Source organism: Camelus bactrianus, chromosome 13 (assembly GCF_048773025.1).
Source record: "Camelus bactrianus isolate YW-2024 breed Bactrian camel chromosome 13, ASM4877302v1, whole genome shotgun sequence".
Classification (NCBI taxonomy): Eukaryota; Metazoa; Chordata; class Mammalia; order Artiodactyla; family Camelidae; genus Camelus; species Camelus bactrianus.
In genome coordinates, this window is record NC_133551.1 from 39,635,495 (window position 1) to 39,654,882 (window position 19,388).

The following is a 19,388-nucleotide window of genomic DNA, read 5'->3' on the forward strand; positions in this document are numbered from 1 at the left end:
CGACGGCTCGGAGACTTCGGGGACGTTCCGCTCTGCGAGCTGCGCTTCGCTCCCGCCCCTCCCGCTCCCGGGGGAACCTGTTGCTGGAGGAATGGGCGGGCGGCGGCGGCGGCGGCGGCGGCGGCGGCGGCGGCGGCGGCGGCGGCGGCGGCGGCGGCGGCGGCGGCGGCGGCGGATCCTCTCTCGCCTCCGCCCGGGCCTCACGGCAGCCTTTTCACCCTAGAAACGCTCCGCGGCGCGGCCCCTCCCTTATCGCATCTATTTAAAATACAGGAAAGGAAAAGAAAAACGAAAAATCATCCCCCAACCCTCGCCCGTGACCGGCTGGCCCGGCGGCGGCTCGTGCGGCTTCCGGGAGCGGAGGCGCGGCCCCGCGGGCGGAGGAGGCGGAGGCGGAGGAAGAGGCCAACATGGCGGCGCGCAGGGCTGGGCCGGGCCGCCGTCGCGCCTGAGAGCCCCAGCACCGTCGCTCGGCTTGCGGCGCCCACGTCCGCGCCCAACCTGGCCCGGCGGCCGCGGAGCGCGCAGCCCAGGAGCGCAGGGGCCCGCCCGGGCGCGGGGACGGCGCGGAGGCCGTGCCGCGCGGCCCGCCAGGCCCGGTACCCGCAGTTTCGCCGCCCGCCGGCCGGCGCGGCCCGGAGGCCCGAGCCATGGAATCGGAGGAGGAGCAGCACATGACCACGCTGCTGTGCATGGGCTTCTCGGATCCCGCCACCATCCGCAAGGCCCTGCGCCTGGCCAAGAACGACATCAACGAGGCCGTGGCGCTGCTCACCAACGAGCGGCCGGGCCTGGACTACGGCGGCTATGAGCCCATGGATAGCGGCGGCGGCCCCAGCCCCGGGCCTGGCGGGGGCTCACGGGGCGACGGCGGCGGCGGCGACGGCGGCAGTGGTCCCTCCCGCGGCGGGAGCACCGGAGGCGGCGGCGGTTTCGACCCCCCGCCCGCGTACCACGAGGTGGTGGACGCCGAGGTGAGGAGAGGAGGCTCGTGACCCCCGTGGGAAAGGCCAGTGGGCCAGAGTGCTCTGGGGAGGGGACACACCCCACTGGGCTTGGAGTGCGGAGGGAGCGCGGGGCGGGGGAGGCGCAGAGAGGGGCAGTGGGGCACCTGGCTCGTCAGGACGGAGGTCACCGGCCTAGGGTCTAGCGGGGAGAAGGACCCATAGGAGAGGGAGTCATTGGGAGTTAGGGATGCCAGGCATGGCTGCGCGGTGGGGTGGGGAGGGGTCTCCCGGGTTTCGAACTGAGCGCGATGGGGCGGAGGGTCCAACGCGAGCATCCGAGATGGGGGAAACACAGACACACTGGCCTGGAGTGTGTGATGGAGAGGACATGTGGATGGGGGGGGTCAGAAATGGAGTACTAGACGAGGCAGGGGTCAGAGATTTCGTGGCCCAGGGTTTCATTGAAGGAGTGTGGGAGGCACCAGGTTCAGAGTCAGAGAAAAAGTGGGATTGGCCAGCCAGAGTAGTGGCCTTTGCTAGGGTCACAGGAGGACTTGCGGTTAGGAATGGGGCTTGGATTTTAGCCCGGGACCAGAAAGAGAGGAGATTGGGTAGGGTCTAAAATGAAGAGGGACGGGGCAGAGGCCAGGAATGACAAGAATTGATATAAGTGGGGGAGGGGGCTCAGCTGCAATAAAGTCTGCGGGGGGCGGGGAGGGGAACTATCGTTAATAAGGTCAGGTATTAAAACCATGGGGATTAGACTGAGAGAGGTTAGAGACCAGGGCAGGAGTCAGAACTCAGGAGGGGCTAGGCAGGGATGAGACTGGAATTAGAAGAAGCTTGAACGGAGTCTGGGTAAGCAGAGTACTGGTCATCAGTTAAGTCAGAAATGAGGGAAAACTAGACTGGGGAAAGGGACTGTAGCAACACTGAGGGTGCTGTGCAGAGGGACCGGGACAGGGTGGGAGATAATGGGAGAGGAGGAGTCCGTTGAGGAGAAAGGGCCATCTAGACAATGGCTTTGATCAGACCTCAAGTCTGAGTGGAGACGATTCGTCCTATTTGGGTTGTGAGCAAAGAATGTCGGGGAGAAAACAGACTTGATCTCTGATTTTTAAAAGAGGATCGACCAGAAACAACAGTGCTGGTGAATCATTACTTTGCAGAAAAATGGCAGCTCATGGCCAGAATTTTTGTCCAATTAGCTGGATAGTGCATTTCAAGGGTCCGGTAGGGCAGGTTGGCCTGCTTTCAGACTAGTGGTTTGGGTCTTTAAGTAGATAAGCGAATTTGGATAATTCTTAATGAAGCTAAGCCTCCTGAAATAATTTTTTTCTTAAATAATGTTACATCCTTTTAATTATGTGCTTTTGCAGCAGTTGCTTGGGCTGAAGTGGCTTGGGAAAGGTGACACTTCAAAAAACCAGGTTTCTTCACAAGAACTCTTGGGTTTCCAGACTTCCACACACTTGGTTGATTGCCCTCCGTTACCCAGTAACTCAGCTATCTCATTGACTAGTGTATGGAAATAAAAGATTGTAACTATTCCTAATTTGGGGAAGAATTCCCATATAATTAAATAACTGTACTATAAGTCCCTTTAAGAAACGAGCTTCTCTTTGCAAATCCCCATCACTCCTCTCCTTGTTCCTTCTAGTTTTGATCCAGTTTTGAAATCAAGAAGAAAACCGTTGCTTTTTCTGAAGATGTTTGTATAGCTCTACAAAGTTCAATGTATCCTCATTTTGTGAGAAATTTTACTTTTTTTCTTTTGTCACACCTTTAAATTTTCAGTAATTGAAAAATCAAATTAAATTCTACTGCTTGGTGGTACTTGAACATCAGCTGTACTGCCTGTAAGTTTAAGTACTAAGAATTGGGACTGACTTCTTTTCGTGTGAATGACAGGCTGAGGAGTTTGCTTTCATGTAAAATCCAGAGAATCTATGACTTTCTGAAGAATCATGTCAAGTTTTCATTTCCTCTTGACCTGTGGATTTGTCTGCATCATTTAATTTTGAGAGTTCACGAGGGGCTGGTGACTGAGACTGCTTTACCCAAAAGTATTGGCAGGAAAACAGGCAGACACTTTCCTGGCACACAGGAGCCTGGTGAGAAATTTAACCCAGTATTTGCCTTTAGTTTTACAGATTTTCTTGCATGCTGCCTGTGTAGCTTCTGGGTAGTTCTTACTGTAGACAGTGGGAACCTGAGGCATTTGGTCTTGGAAAATAGGGAAAAGTGCTAATCATTGTTGAGCATCCACAGTGTGTCAGGCACTGTGTTTTTATACATTTTATTTGATCCTCAGTGAGATAGTTAATAACATTACCATTTTAGAGCTATGCTTAATTAGTGGCAAAGTCTGAATTTGAACCCAGTCTCTGACTTCAAAGACAGTGTGCTTTTTGCTCTGCTCAACTCATGGTTTTAGGGTTGAATTCATTTTAAGATAAAAAGGGAAAATGGAGGGATAGAGAAACATTTTGAGGCTCCTGTACTAGTCTAGGAATGATGTGGCTGGCAAGCACTGAATCAAGGCATTAGGAACAGAATAATGAGAAGAATGAAAGGAGAATCATAGATTTTTATAGCAGAAGACTTTAGAAATTAAGAATTAGTTTAGCTCCCTTGTTTTACAAATGCCTTGCAGGCCCCAAAGGGGAAGTGGCGTGTCCCCAACAAGCCAGTTAATGGAAGAGATGGGACTAGAGCTCAGACCCACTCACTGCCAAGTCCATTGCACTTTCTCCCTACCAGCTGCCTTCCTTTCAAATGAGAAAGGGACAGACATGGTAATGAGTTACAGGGGATGAAGAAAAGGGAAGTGTGACAAACTGGGTGAAGATTGGCAACTCTTGTGTAATCCACTCATTTTATTTCTAAAAAATGAGTACTTTGTTTGAAATTACAAATTTCTGTTTGCTCCATAGGAAATTTCAATTTCCGTGTCCTCTTAAAACATTTGGGAATATACAGATTAAAATCTAATAGTTAAAAAAAAAAAAGAAAGTAAAATGATTCCATTTATTTTATATTTGTCACTTGGCGACAGGAATCATCTTCTTATTTGGTAAACATTTAATGCCTTTCATGTCCCAGAGCTGGGAATAGAGTGGTGGACAGAACAGGGAGGTTACATTCTGGTGGATCTTAGTGCAAGCCTCTCATTTACAAGAAGTGACTTCCCAAGGTCACGTAGTGAGGTGAATCAGTTTAGTAATTTGGACCCATGCTATAATTAGGATTTGGTTTAAAAATTAAAATTTGGAAAGTAAAAGCAGTTAACCTCTGGTTCAGTAGAAACAAGGAGAAGGCAGATTAAAAAGACCCAGATATCTAGCAGAGCACATAAACTGCAGAAAGCCACAGAAGTAAAGGTATTGCTTTGCAGAAAGTTGTGTTTGGTTGTTACTAGTATTGTTGGATGTAGTTGTATATGTAACTCTTGGTCTCTGGCTCTGGACGGGACTTTGAAAAATTGTCCAGTTTTGATTTTGAATAGCATTACTTCAAAAATTTTCCTCGGCAGGTATGAGTCTGTTCTATTATTAAAGACAGTGAGATCTCACAGTTGCCCTAAATAACTTATCCAGATGTTTAACATCCCCACTTTCAGAATTCTTCAGTGTTTCTTATATGGCTAATGTCAACCCTGCTGGCCACTACTAAGGACATGCTGCCTGGTTCTACCCTCCACAGAGCTGGGAGAGTTGGTCCTTTATGAACTGTGATCCTGTCCAAAGAGTTAGAATTTAGAACCAGGTACTGTTATAGGCACCTTATAAAATGTAACAGTTGTGAAATGTACCTTATTCAGTAAGTCTCCTTGTTTTGTCTTTAGAAAATACTAAAATGGAAAATTTTTTGCAGAGAGATTTTAATTTACCAACTAGGAATACCTTTCTTAGCTGTTTACTTCTGTGATAATTAATATTCCTAGAAGTGACATTTAATATTGTGATCTCGCCAATATTTTGTGAACTCCTTGTTGTTCCTGTTTTATTGAGGACAGTATTTCTGAGAAGTGCTTTGTCTGAAGTGATTGCAAGATTTCATTGCTTTTTTCTTGTTGTTTTTTAAGAGCCCCAAAGTTGGCCCTCCTATAATATGTATAAATCACACATACACAAAAAATCACATAATGTAGTTCCTTAACTCATTTCTGCTTCTTTTTTCCCCTTTGGTATTAAGTGGGTAGTTATACATGAATTAAAGTTACCATACATTATATATAAAATATGTTATATAATATATTAAGGTTTATATTAAAATTCATGTCCTTTTTTTCCTAAAATGCACAATCCTAGCACATCTGAGTGTGAAGTGAATCTCAAATAAGTAAACTTTAGTTATTATTTGTGATTTGAATACATGTAGTTTGTGATTTACCATGATTTGATACATTTTTTTAAAAATGGAATATATTTTAAGATTTTAGAGTTAAACAATAGAATAATTCCAAAAATAAGTTGAAAGTAAATGAAATAAAAATAGGGAGTCTCAAAGATTAATTTTGAAATAAGAATTTTTTTTCTAATCTAGTATATATTTCCTTTGGGAATTAGGCCTGTGAGTTTATCTAATGGTTGGTTCCTACCTTGTAAACACCTGGCCATTTGCTACTAGAGTGACTGGAATTTGGCATGAAGGAATTACCTTTTGTGTGTCGATGAGTATGTATTCTAGTGAAATCATAGTAGGTAGTGACAGCTTTATACAATGTAATATTGCTGTTAGCTTAAAATTTGAAACCCATTATGATATTAGAAAAATAAATGTAATGTTTTAACAATCTGAGGAAAGGGTTTCAACGGTAATATAACCTAAATAGCAGGCATCAGTATACTACGTGTCTTTGTGCTTACTGCTCAAATATCGTGTTACATATATTTTGTTTGAATTTGAGTGCGAAGATGAAATACTTTTAATAAGAACTATTATATTTAGAAAGATTAGTTCAGTAATGCTTTTCATGTCTGGAGTTCAGTTTTCTAGGAAATGTTCTTATTTGGAACACAGAAATAAGAAGTAAAATGCATAAGCTCAGACCGTTTCAAAATGCCCCCATACATTTAATGCCCTAAAGATCATGCATTTCACTCATGTGTTTTAGCTTGTTTTTTTAAAAAAGATAGTTCAAATAAGTTTTAATACTTGGTTTCCTATCAGGTTACAAGTAGCAAATGAGAAGTTTTTTGTAGTCCAAACATGAGGTGATGGGCTGTTAGAGGCAAGTACACTTGACAGTAGTGAGAAGAGACAGGTGGCAGCTCAGGGGTATGAGAGGGGACAGAGAAACTTGAAAAAAGCAAAGCAGGGTCGCCAGTTTGTATAGGGTGATGTGGAGCAGCTTTACATGCTGTGTGACCCTAAGATTTTAACTGTTCTTAATGATGCTACGCTCAAGAAAAAGCTGCAGTATGCTCTTTTTAAGAAAGATCAGGGATATGTAATACAGTTTATTAGCAAGATTTTAGTTTAAAAAAAAAGAAAGAGGAAGAAAGCTGGGCTCATAAAGAAGTAAGCTTTCAGGTACCTGAGATATTCAGATACAGGGATGTTTCAGTCTGAGAATTCTACATTGCAGAGGCCCTGCTGAAAGTTGTGTGTCATTTTCAAAAGTGAATTTTTTTTCTCACCTTCCTTCTAAGGAGTTTTAGTTTCTTCTGTAAGTTTGTATTTCTCATTCTCATTATTATCATAGGAATTTTTATTGTTCAATATTGAAACATCTTTCAGTCACAACTGATTTATAAAAAAATTTTGAGTTCATATTAGTAGTTGGTGACATTAGATTTGGTTTATTTTTAATTGTTCTGAAGAAAAGAGCTAACACAATTAAGTCAAAATTGTATTCTGATAATCTTTCCAGAAATGAAAATGCTTCAGCCATGATACAGAGGTCTGTGTAATCTTTTTGTAGGGCTAAGTTGAAGATTTTATTTTTCCTCTTAGAAATAAGTAGCATCTTAGGTGCCCGCCAAAGACACACTTCTTAAGATAAGTTCCAGCACACCGTTTGCTTTTCTTAATGTCTTAGCCAGTTATTTGCATTGTAGAATTCAAGTAGCAGCATTTGATGTGCTCTCACTTAAGTTTAATGTTTATGTTAGCAATATTTTATTAAAAAAACTTTGTAAACATGATACATTCTTTATCAGTAGGTTTCCAGAATGGTTTGTGAAATTACAATCTTTTCTAGGAAGATTCATTGGTCAGATAATCTGTGGTCAAAACTTTTCAAATTCTGCTTTGTGTACTTTGAGAATCTAGCTTTTCATAAACAGGTCAATATTTTTGGCTTTTTTTTCCTTCTTTGCATTTCTCACTCTTATACTGGCTATTTTGGTTGAAAATTGAATTGCTTTCTGAAACTTATAGTTAGAAATCTACAATGTAGCATTTTGGTAGCAATTTAGAATTTATTTCAGATCCTAGAAAATATGAAGGCATTCCATATACAGACGACAACACCATCTATTAATTGTTTAATTTATTTTAGACTCCTTACTCCCTTTTCTTATTGAAAAGCCTGTTAATTCTAACCTTAAATCTCTCTCCTGCCCCATCTGTCTGCCCCTCTGTTACTACCCTTGTTTTGTTCATGTCTCTTTCTTAATGTTTCTCTGTGCTGCTCACTGGTACCAGAAAGATCTTTGTAAAATGCAAATTTTAGTTATGGGATAACCTTGCTCAGAAATTTTGGTGGTTCCTTATTCCTATAGGTAAACTCTATAAATTCCTTTCTTTCAAGGTCTCCATCCTTATCTATCTGGTTTTACCTCCTGCCTTCCAGTGCCATGCTCTCCCTTGCAGTTCAGGGGCCATCTGTTTCCTCACTCTCACCCCCAAACCCCAGCATCCATCTGCCTGGCTAACATGGATTCATTCTTCACCATTAGCTCAAGTGCCATTTCTCCTCAAGGTACACTTGTCTCACACCACCACATTCTCCCACTGCATTTTGTAGATACACTAAAGGTACGTGTTTATATGTATGTATCTGTATTTGCATTAGAGTTGAGGAATGGGATTATTTCTTTCTATCTCTGTCCCTAGGACCCTAGGCTCACAATATCTGATTGGATAGAGAAATAAAATGGATGGAAAAAACATCTTAAGTGAAATAAAAAGTCAAATGGTATTTGAAAGAGTACTGAACCAGGGATTTGGGAGACTCTGTGTTTCTCTTCAGGGTTCTTGTCTATGTTATTGGACAAGTCAGTTTGCCTCTCAAGTCAGTAAGCCTGTTTTCTCATCTGTAAAATGGACATCTTGCGCTAGATCTGTGGTTACTTTTTGTCATTCATTGACATCTTTGAGAAATTAAAAGCTATCAGGCCTTTCGGAAAATAGCACATGTAAACAAACATACACACCTGATTTTTAAAATAAGCTGGTGTTAAAACACTAGTACTATTATTTTTGGGTGATAGGACTACTAATTCTCTCTGTATTTTTCTGAATTAAAAAAAATTAACGAGCCTCTGAAAAGTATATAAACTTTATTAAATGAAGACAAACCAAACTGTGGTGTCCATTAGAAGTGAAAATAGCTTAAAAAAAAAAAGCTAAAGTATCTTGATTCTTAGGAGAATTTTGCCTACACTCCAAATTTATTTTAAAACCTTGCTACTGAGAAAACAAAACAAAACAGTAACTGTTACTGATGAAAATTAAATATAAAAAGATTTAATATGTGTTTTATCTGAGTGAAATACAGAAAAAAGCATACTGCTTCCTAACATATAATTGGGAACATTTTTTGAAAATCCAGAATTCATATTTGATTATCTACCTATTAGATAGTTTCTAATTAGTTTCAGTTACAGGAGAACCGTGTCTTAGAAGATGTGGTTGAGCAGGACTTCTCAAATTTGAGTCATGGTTTAAGCCTTGATGGAACTTCTGTGTAATTGCTTTTCCTGCCTTTCTCCTTTTTGGCATGTTTCCCCAGCCCTCGCCTAATATCTCAGCTCTCAGAGCGTTTTGCTTTGCTGGTTGTTTTAGGACTGTGTTATCTATAACCCCAGTGTGTTTAGATTGGCCTTTAGATTACCTGCCAGACTCCAAGACTCCAAGGTCTGTGACTGTATCTTGGAAGCAGCTGTCTTTGGAGCATAGTTTTTTGTTTGTTTGTTTTGCTTTGCTTTGCCAAAGGGATGGAATTAGATGCACACCTGGCCAACAAGGCTTTCTCTTGTCTACTGTTACTCAGCATTGTGGGGCTGTTGGTGGGCTCCAGACCCAGTCTCATCTCCTGTTTCCAGAAAGCATTCCACTCACTTGACTCTTTCTGTCTTTATGTAATTTAATGTACTCTTTCGTGTCTATTTACACATTTTTAAGAGGGTGAGACTGCTATTTCTGATATTTTTATTAAATAGAAAGTAATTAAACTGGGACTTCAAAATTGTAGAATAGATAAACAAAATTATACTGTATAGCACAGGGAAATATATACAAGATCTTATGGTAGCTCACAGAGAAAAAAATGTGACAATGAATATATATATGTTCGTATATAACTGAAAAATTGTGCTCTACACTGGAATTTGACACATTGTAAGATGATTATAAATCAATAAAAAAAAAGTTAAAAAAATCAGAAAAATTTTTTTAAAAAGTAATTAAAGAGTTCTCAGAAGAAAAACTCTAGATTTATGTTAAATAATGATACAAAATAAATTCTAGTGATAAAAACAGACACTGCACTAAAATGTCAGAGTGGCAAAACAGCTACCAGCCCATTTAACAAAACAGCTACTCATTCAGAAGGTTTTTATTGGGCATTGATTGTATGCTGGGTACTGAGCTGGATATTGGGAGTACAGTGGTGAACCAATCATACATAGTCCCTTCTCTGTTATAGTTTCAAGGCTGGTGGATTTCTTATGCTCTGTGCCCAATAAATTATAATGTTATAATTAAGAAAATTGAGGCCTTAAAGAATCATGGGTTGAAAATAAGAGATTAGATCTATCAAAAGCATTTGAATAGTCCTCAACAATTTTTTGTGATGTAATTTGATCTATAGTGGTATCCATTGCCAGGAAACAGAGTGATTTTTTTTTTCAAGTGATATTTCTTTAATGCCATGGAATGTACAGAATTTGTATTTACTTACTTGTTGAGTGTTTAATATTAGTAGATCTATGATTATCTCAACTAGCATTTCTTTTAAGAATGATGTTATTACTTCAACTAAATGGCATTACTTTTTGTCCTAAAGTCATAAATGTGTATTTTTTTTTTAATCAAGGAAAGAGCTGGTCTTTGTTTAGGCTAAAAATCTCTTATGATTGTTGACAATACCAAAACAAAAAAGCCATCTTAAAGCTAAGGAATGTTGTTGATTTTAGAAAGACTTAATGATGTCGGAAATAGCAGTAACTATGTAAATGAAAAACATTTCTAGGATTGATAACATTAGGAATCCTTAGTTTATTATCATTTTTAAAAATTGCGGTTTTATTTTGGAGTGAACTGTCTTTGCTAAAATACTTTAATACTTTAAAAATATTAGTAATATTCGTTTTGTCAGATTTCCTTCTCGTGATGTCTGCTTCGTTTTGGTGAGTTACAGTAGCAGCAGATTATCCTATATTTCACTAGTTTATATATCATACTTGTTTTTGAGAAGACATCAGGCATCTATTGAACAATCAGTATTCTCAGTGCTGAAGTTACACCAGGCAAAAAATGTATGTGTAATATATAAAATTTGCACCGTAAAAACAATTGGTTCATGATATGTGTACAGATATATTGACATCTGTAGAGAATAACAGGCAAGCTTTTCATTACTTTGAGGTTTTTAAGTTGGAGTATAAAACATATCTGTGGTAAAGGAATTTCAAGCATTTGTTAAGAACAAAGATCAGAATCAATGCTGAGTTACGTTGGATTCACCCACGTCACAATGATTATAATATGGGAGAGAAATATCAAGAATACCTGGCAAGATACACTTTATAAAACAGAAAAATTATCTGTAGAACAGAATATTTCCTGCCCTCTTCTCTCTATGTTCCAATAAGCAATACCAAAAATTGTAGATTTAAGGATTGAAATTGAAGATCTGTTTCAAAGCTGGATGGGACCTTTGGGATCTTGTGGTGTTAAATCTCATCAGTTTAGGGATGGGGACCTTGACTCTTGGATCACTAGCTGAGTCAGGAAGGGAACTTCTGCTTCTCACCAAGTATTTTTGTATATTTAACACACTGTCTTTCTGATGTGAGGAAGTCTTTTACTGTAGATCATCTTTAGTATATCCTTCCTCACACACTTGCTGTATTTTAATCACCACCGTTTCCTTTGTTAGATGCTAGTTTCGGTTAGGGGGGCAAAATTGACATTTGATTCATTTTTTTCTCCCTCAAAGGTGTTTATCTTGTTTACCTTGCTTTCTCATTCAGCACTTTCTAATGTCACCTGTTAATTGATAGGTTTATAAAAAGCGTTGAGGGTTGAGGAGGGGAAGGTTGAGCATGTGCTGTCATTTATGAAGGTGTTGTGTCCATCTGTCTACTTAGCATCCTTGTAAACCTGACGAGGGTTAGTGATCCCCTGCCTGAGTCTGTCCACAGTTGCACATGGGTACTGGGCATTTAATAGTCAGTATACAAATCTCTTGAAATAATGCCTAATTTGTATATCTTACTTTCTTAAAACTACCTTTTTATTCTCTATGTATCAAATACAGTAATTATCATAAATATGAACTGGGAAGTATTATACACTTACAGGTTGGAAATTAAACATTTTGAATGATACCTTGGGAAGGTATTAATATTCTAAAAACATAACACTTGCCTTAATTATATATTTTAATGAATACAGAAATAAAACAGTGCATGTTGATTAACTGTTAGAGGATACCTTAAAAAAAAATCAGCCTTTAAATATGCCAAGTTGTTTTATGACTCCTTGCTTATGTACACGCTTGCTTTTTCTCCTACCTGGACTGTCCTCCTTTCCCTCTTTCCTCTTCTCTTGCCATATTGGACCATGAGACTTAGTCCATAGTACTGTGTGACATCAAACTGATCTTGTACTTGATCCTTTCTCCACAAGTTGGCAGAGATAGGTATTGGACATCTTCTTTATTTCAATCTAGCAACTCCCAGAAGATTCCAAATGCTAACATACCACATGCACTGTTAATCAGGTTTTCCAGTAGTTTTCTGTTAGAGCTTGATACTCTCTTCTTTCCATTCACGCTTCTGCCCATTCACTCTTCCCCTTCACTTAGTTAAAAGTCCCTTCTTGAGCTGGAATAGAAATCCTTACATTCAGTCCTCTGTCAGCATTTATCCCACTGTATTGGAAATATTCATGTATTTGTCATCCAGACTGAATTGTGAGTCTTTTGAGGACAGGGTCTGATCTTCTGTATTTCTGGTAAAGACCAGGGAAACACATAAAAGAATCTGATCTGGAAAATATTTAGTTTGCATCACCATTTTGGAACACATTCTCCTCCACTCATGTACATCAAGTCATTTCTTAAAGTGAATCTTACCTAAAATAACCTACACCATGGCTTGAAGGTCACAAGTATTTTGGAAGTCCTACAGCAGATTTCTGTCATGGTATTTACCTTGTTTTACAGTTCGTGGGAAGGAACTTTTTGGAACTGTTGCCAGTGTCTTTCTGTAGACACCATTTTGGACATTACTCATTAAATTTGAACTTTGGTGTTAAGTACCACTCTCTCTGCTTTATAAGTTTTTCTGTAGCTCATAGAAAAATATCACAGACAGGAAAGAACATAATGCATGCTGAAAGAAACAAGCCTTTGACAATAGGACTGTTTGCCAGTCTGTTTTCATGTAGCTTTGTTACATGTCTTAGTTGAGCTCAGCTTCAGTAAGGAGATTTTTTGCAGAGTTGATCATTTCTGGAGAAGAGAGAGAAATATGCTACAGATTAATTAAAACAGTAAACTGATTTTTAGTGTTGGTTTTGTTCTAGATTGTCCTACTTATTTGTCTCATTTATCACTATAATAATGATTAATGATGTTAATATTAATCTAAATGAGTTTATTTTGAAGTAAGGCTATTGATTGACACACTGTTCATTTTTTACCCCTCCTTTCTTAACCCCAGTAATTTTTTTTTAAAAAAGGGTGTGTGGAGGAAGTAGGAGGAGGAAAGAAGCAGTAGTATGGGAACTGTTTGTTCAGCAGTAAATAAATATTTATTGAATGCCTTTGGCTCTGGTCTGGCTTCTGATTGCTAAAACACATGTCTGCCTTCAAGGAGATCATAGCTTATTGCAGTGATTCTGAAGGGTGGGTGGGGATGAGTAGCATCAGATCAGGTTGCTTTTTCAGAGTAGCTTATCCCCAACAGGGCCTCCAACTATCCCAGGGGACTGACAGAATGAAGAGCATTAGCTAAAAGTACTTAATAAAATGTTAGTAAAGGTGTGTGTGCTATGGCCAATGACAGATCCATTGTGGGTGTAATTGGATTTGTATACTGGATGTATTTTTTTAAGTTTTTATCTTGAGCAATTTCCAACCTACAGAAGAGTTGTAAGAACAATACAGTGAACACTGGCATACCTTTCACCTGGATTCAACGTGGGTGTATATATCCAAGAAAAACCAAAAACACTAATTCTAAAAAATACATGCATCCCAGTGTTCATAGCAGCATTATTTACAGTTGCCAAGGTATGGAAGCAACCTAGGTGTCCATCAACAGGTGAATGGATTAAGAAGATGTGATACGTATACATACCCACACAATGGAATACCACTCAGCCATACTGCTGCCATTTGCAGCAACGCAGATGGACTTGAAGGACATTATGCTAAGTGAAATAAGTCAGACAGAAAGATAAATGCTGTATGATACCACATGTATGTGGCATCTTAAAAATACAACAAACTAGTTAATATAACATAAAAGAAGCAGACTCATAGATGTAGAGAACAAACTAGTGGTTACCAGTGGGGGGGGGGACAATATAGAGGTAGGGAATTAAGAAGTATAAAATATTAGGTACAAAATAACCTACAAGTATAGATTGTACAACATGGGGAATTCAGCAAATATTTTATGACTATAAATGGAATATAACCTTTAAAAAAATCATGTAATAAAGTACTAGGCTCTATATTAAGCACTTCAAATGCATCATTGTGTTGAAAAAAATGCAGAATTGAATCCAAAATATGCATTGCATTTGGTTATCATGTCCCTTTAATGTAGAGTCTAGAATAATCGTTACATCTTTTTAGTCTTTTGATACTGACACTTAAAAATAACCCGATTCTCTTACTGTATTTTTAAAAGATTTTATAATTGAATCATTTTGAGTGTACAAGGAAGTTTTATCATTATCTATTAAGGTAATAAGGGAAACTGAACTAAAATAGTAACTCCTTTCATGACATTATTTGCTCCCCTTTAGTAAGACTGCACTTTTAGTCCTCTTTATTCTGATCTTTTATAGAATTTTAGCATTTTTAGAGCCAGCGATCTTAGGTCGATAGGTAAACATTTTCATTTTATAGATGAAACTACAGTGTGAAGATATCAAGTCTTAATCTGAGGCAGTGGTTCTTAAACAGGGGTGATTTTGTCCTCTGGGGACATTTGGGAATGTCTGGAGACCTTTTGACTGTCACAGCTAGAGGAGTAATACTGATACATAGTGAGCAGAGGCCAGGGAAGCTGCCCAACATTTCACAATGCACCAAACAGCCCCCATCAAGAAAGCCTAAAATGTCAGTAGTGCTAAGATTAAGAAACCCAGGTCTAAAATCACACCCCTAGTGGTGGGTCTTAAACCCATGTTTCTTGACTCTCAGTTCTGCTGTTTCCACACACAAGCAATGCCTTGCTTTCTTTCCCTTTCATTTTCCCTGCCTTCATCCTCCATTTCTTCACTTTGAACCTTTTTGTTAAGCCTAATGAAGTATGGCATATTATGGCTATAAGGATTAAGATGAATTAGAACATATTGCTAGAAAGAACACGGAGTATCTTTTTAAAAGTGAAATATAAAGGTGCTCTGAGTGGAGTTTTGTTCCTATAAGTCAAATATGTGCAGAATAACCTTTTAAGAGCAGTTTAGATAACCATAACTGCTCTTTTCTTTGTTTATATAATGTTTGCATTTACAAAGCATTTTCACGTACAGTATCTTATTTAGTACTCAACAAAAACCCTTTATAGTTGTAAGCAAACAAATGACAGTCTCCTTTTCACAAATGAGGAAATGAAGGGTCACAGAAAATAATATATTCCATCTGTCTGTGGTCAGGTAGGTATTCGTTAAAATTACATAGTGAGAGATTTCATTTGAACTTTTATGTGTGCAAAAAAGAAACAGGCAGTCTCTATGTCAGAAGCTCCTGGTTACTAGACCTGTTGAGGCAGAAGCTCTGGGATATTTCTGGGGCTGTGGAAGGGATTTAGGTATCAGACAGAAGTGTAGACGCTGAGAGTAGAATGGAGAGTTGGACACAGCTCCTCTCATTGAGTAACAGAGTCCATTTAGGGTACCAAACCTGTACATCGGTGAAGTTTAATACAGCTCAGTATTTGATGTTACGGAGATAGAAGTACTTTACATATCCTGCACTCTCTTTGGTGGCAGGCCCTCACACATGCAGTTCTCTATGCCTAGCATCCCTTCCCCCTTCTCTTCTGTAAGTATTTATTAGGTGCTTAACATTCATTCATTCACCAAATACTTATTGACTACCTCCTCTGTATCAGAGACCATTGGAGATAATACAACAGACAAAATGAGAATTCTGTCCTGGTGGAGCTAATATTCTAGGTGAGGGAAGACAGGCAACAAACAAGATAAAAAAGTCAAATGTAGAATGTCAGATGGTAAGTGATATAGAAAAATATTAAGGAGGCAACGGGGCAGAGAGCATGCTGGACTAGGGGTGGGTGGGACAAGGCTGCTTTTTAAGACAGGTTGATGAAGGAAGGCTTCACTGAGATCATATTTGAGCAATGACTTGAAGGAAGTGAGAGAGCAACCTGTATGGTCATCTGAGGGAAAACTGCTGCAAGTCCGGGGTCGGCACACTTCTTCTATAAAGAGCCAGATAGTAAGTATTTTAGACTTGGCAGGCCATTGATCTCTGTTGCAGCTCCTCATCTCTGCTAGTGTCGTGGGAAAGCAGCCGTAGACTACTTAAATGAGTAAGCAGGTCTGTGCTCCAACAAAGCTTTGTCTGCAGAAGGATGCAGTACTTTGCTAACTGGAAGGAACACCCAGTGCAGAGCTGGTGTATTTGGGCAGTAGTGGGGAGGACAGTGTGGCTGGAACTTAGTGAAGGATGGGAAGAGCAGGAGATGAGGTCGGGGTGAAGGAGAATGGTGCTCCTCACCTGGGCCTTGTAGGCACCTAAGACGGCCTTTTTGACAAAAAGAGGAGAGTAAGCATGGAGGGTTCTGAACAGGGAGGTGACATGATCTGGTGGGAAAGATCCAGAGTTTGCTGGGGTTTTTTTTAAATGCCTATTAATAATCCTGGTGGAGATGTCAAAAGGGGGGTTGTGTAGATGCCTGGAGTCTAGAGAAGAGGTCCGTACTGGAGCTGAATTGTGCGAGCCTTCCACTTAGAGACGATATTCTCAACAGGGCCAGTAGGACTCCAAAGGGGGCAAAAATTTGTTCTTGGGGGGTGAAAAAGATCTTAGATGTTACAGTAGTCTGCTCCAAAACTCAACCTTGCCTAACACAGTCTTATTCTTTAGCAGTTAATTAATGGAGATGGGATGATTTAGAAGAAAAATGTTTAAAATAATTATCCATGAAGGAGTGATCATGAAAACACAGTTGAGAAACACTGCATTAGATTTGGCTCCGTGAGATCACCAAGGGAGTGTGTGTGTCTTAAGCAGAGTCCTGAGTCAAGCAGAGTCCTGAGTACTGGGTTCCAGGTACTCCAGTGTTTAGAGACTGAGGTGATAAGGAGGAACCCGCAAAGGAAAATGAGGAGTGGCTGATGAAGTGGGAGGAACCAGGCAAGGGCTCTGTCTTGGAAGCCAAGTGGAGGAGGTGTTTCGGGGGTGACAGAGTGGTCAGCTGCCTTCGCTTATGCTGATGGGCGAGGTCAGGGGAGGACTGAGCATTAACCATGTGGGCGAGGTTGAAGAAGCTAGATGCTCAGATAGGTCTCAGCCTAAGTGTCATTTCATTTATAGGCTACCTTTGACCATGATTAGACTGGCTCCCTTCTTCTTCATCTTTTTTTTTTTAATTGTGGTGAAAAATACAAAACAAAATTTGCCATCTTAGCCATTTTTGAGTGTATAGTTCAGTAGTGTTAAGTATAGTTACATTTTGTGAAACAGATCTCCGTAACTTTTTCATCTTGTAAAACTGAAACTCTGTACCCATACAATTCCCCTTTTTCCCCTCCCCTCAGCTCATGGTAACCACCATTTTACTTTCTGTTTCTGTGAATTTGACTACTTTAGATACCTCGTATAAATGGAATTGTACGGTATTTGTCCTTTTGTGGCTGGCTTATTTCCTTTTGCAAAATGTCCTCAAGTTTCATTCATGCTGTGGCGTGTGACAGGATTTTCTCCCTTGTTAAGGCTGAATAATATTCCATGAGTTCCCTTTCTTACACACTTTTGTAGTACTCTGTTATTATAACATGCTCCTTACAAGAAATTATCATCTCTTATTTGTCTTTTCTGATAGGCATTGTATCTCAAAGCTTCAAAGGCAGAATGAATTTGTCTTATTCATTAATGTATTCACAGCTTCTGGATAATACTGAATGAGAATTCAGTATTAAAAAGAAAACAGAATGCCTTACCCTGCTGGAGGAATCTTGAAACATTTGTTGAAGAGATGATACATGAACTGGTTTTAAAGAATGTCTTAGTCTATTCAGGGTACTGTAACAAAATACTGTAGAATGGGTGGCTTATAATCAATGGAGATTTATTTCTCACAGTTCTGGAGTCTGGGAAGTCCAGGATCCCAGTGCCGGCAGATTTTGTGTCTGTTGAGGACCCACTTCCTGATTCGTAGACAGCTTTCTTCACCCTGTAACTTGGGTGGAAAGGGTAAGGGAGCACACTGTGACCTCTTTGATAAGAACAGAGCTCTCATGACTTAATCACCCCAAAGGCCCCATCTCCACATACCATCACATCAGGCATTAGGTTTCAACGTATGAACTTCGGGGGGACACAGATACTCAGTCTATAGCACAGGAAAGGTAGTAATTTATCTGGTTGAGAGAGGGCATTCTAAGCATTCTAGGCAGAGGAAGGAGCATAGAGCTAGCATGGTTTCATGCACGGCAAGGCCTGTGTACTCAGGGACCAGAGAAGTTCAGTGTGGTTAGAGCAGAAGGTCTTGAGAAAGTGGCAGATGGGGTTCTGTTTCAGGCTGTGGTCGGAGGGTGAGCAGCTTTCATGCCTGTGCAGGAGGCGTGCTTCTACTTTCTAGGCACTTACAGGCAGCTGGCAGCTAAAAGGAGGCTTCCAAGCAAGTGACTGATGGGATCAGATTCCTTTTTGGGGTTTGGTTTAGTTTCTATTCTTTAAAGAGAGAGCGATCTGGTGGGTTTCGGAGGGGACCCAGGAGTGGGGATAGAAAGGTGGCAGGGCGGCTGTCTTCAGAGTGCTGGCAGCAGTCTGAGCAACACAGACCTCAGCTGAGGCAGGGGTGGCTGGGAGAGACTGCTGAGGAGAAATCTCTGAGGTGGAATCACTGCCCGTGTGGTGACCAACTGTTGGGAAGACGACACAGAGTTTCAGAGATTAGGGCTATTAGAGAAGAAACACCTGAAGCAAAAAGAGCACTGAGTTCTTCACCGAAGTTGAAGAGTCTGATAGGGGTATAAACACTCATCCAGAGGGGGAGGGTACAACTCAGTGGTAGGGTGCCTGCTTAGCATGCACAAAGTCTTGGGTTCAATCCCCAGAAATAAATAAACCTAATTACCACCCCCACCCCACCCCCCAAAAAAGAAACATTCATCTGAAGCTTGAAGAGAGGTCTGGGCTAGTGGTTATGATGTGCCTGTTTGCTGTAGTTGACCCTCTATGTGGATTGTCTGTCATCTGCGTAGTAATCCTGCAAGCTAAGCACAATTCTCTGTTTTTTGGTTGAGAAAACTAAGACACATAGAGAGGTTAAGAGGCTTGTTCAAGGTCACACAGCTAGCAAGTGGTGGTGACAGAATCCACATTTAGATATATCATAAGGGAAAATATAGTAAAGGTAGTTTCAACAAAATTAAGAATAAAAGGTACTTGCTTATCCTAGGTAATCCCTTATCTAGAACTAACTAGGAATATCAGTGGATTAAGAAATACTGGTGCTTTGGAAGAGAAAGATTTTAATTGATCACCAATCCTCTCTTACTTTCTCAACTTTTGGTTTGGGGTACATTGTATACACTTTTTGTATGGTTGTTTTG

At 40.2% G+C, this 19,388-nt stretch overlaps 1 protein-coding gene across 3 annotated transcripts in view; it reads left to right on the forward strand.

Annotated features, from left to right (window-relative positions):
* Positions 1-342: 342 nt before the first annotated feature.
* Positions 343-19,388, forward strand: part of USP24 (ubiquitin specific peptidase 24) — a 120,159-nt gene continuing 101,113 nt past the window's right edge. For all 3 annotated transcript variants that reach the window (XM_074376402.1, XM_074376404.1, XM_074376403.1), the window contains exon 1: positions 343-974. In XM_074376402.1, coding sequence (XP_074232503.1) covers positions 651-974 — 324 coding nt within the window. In that variant the 5' untranslated portion in view covers positions 343-650. The remainder of the gene's footprint in view (positions 975-19,388) is intronic.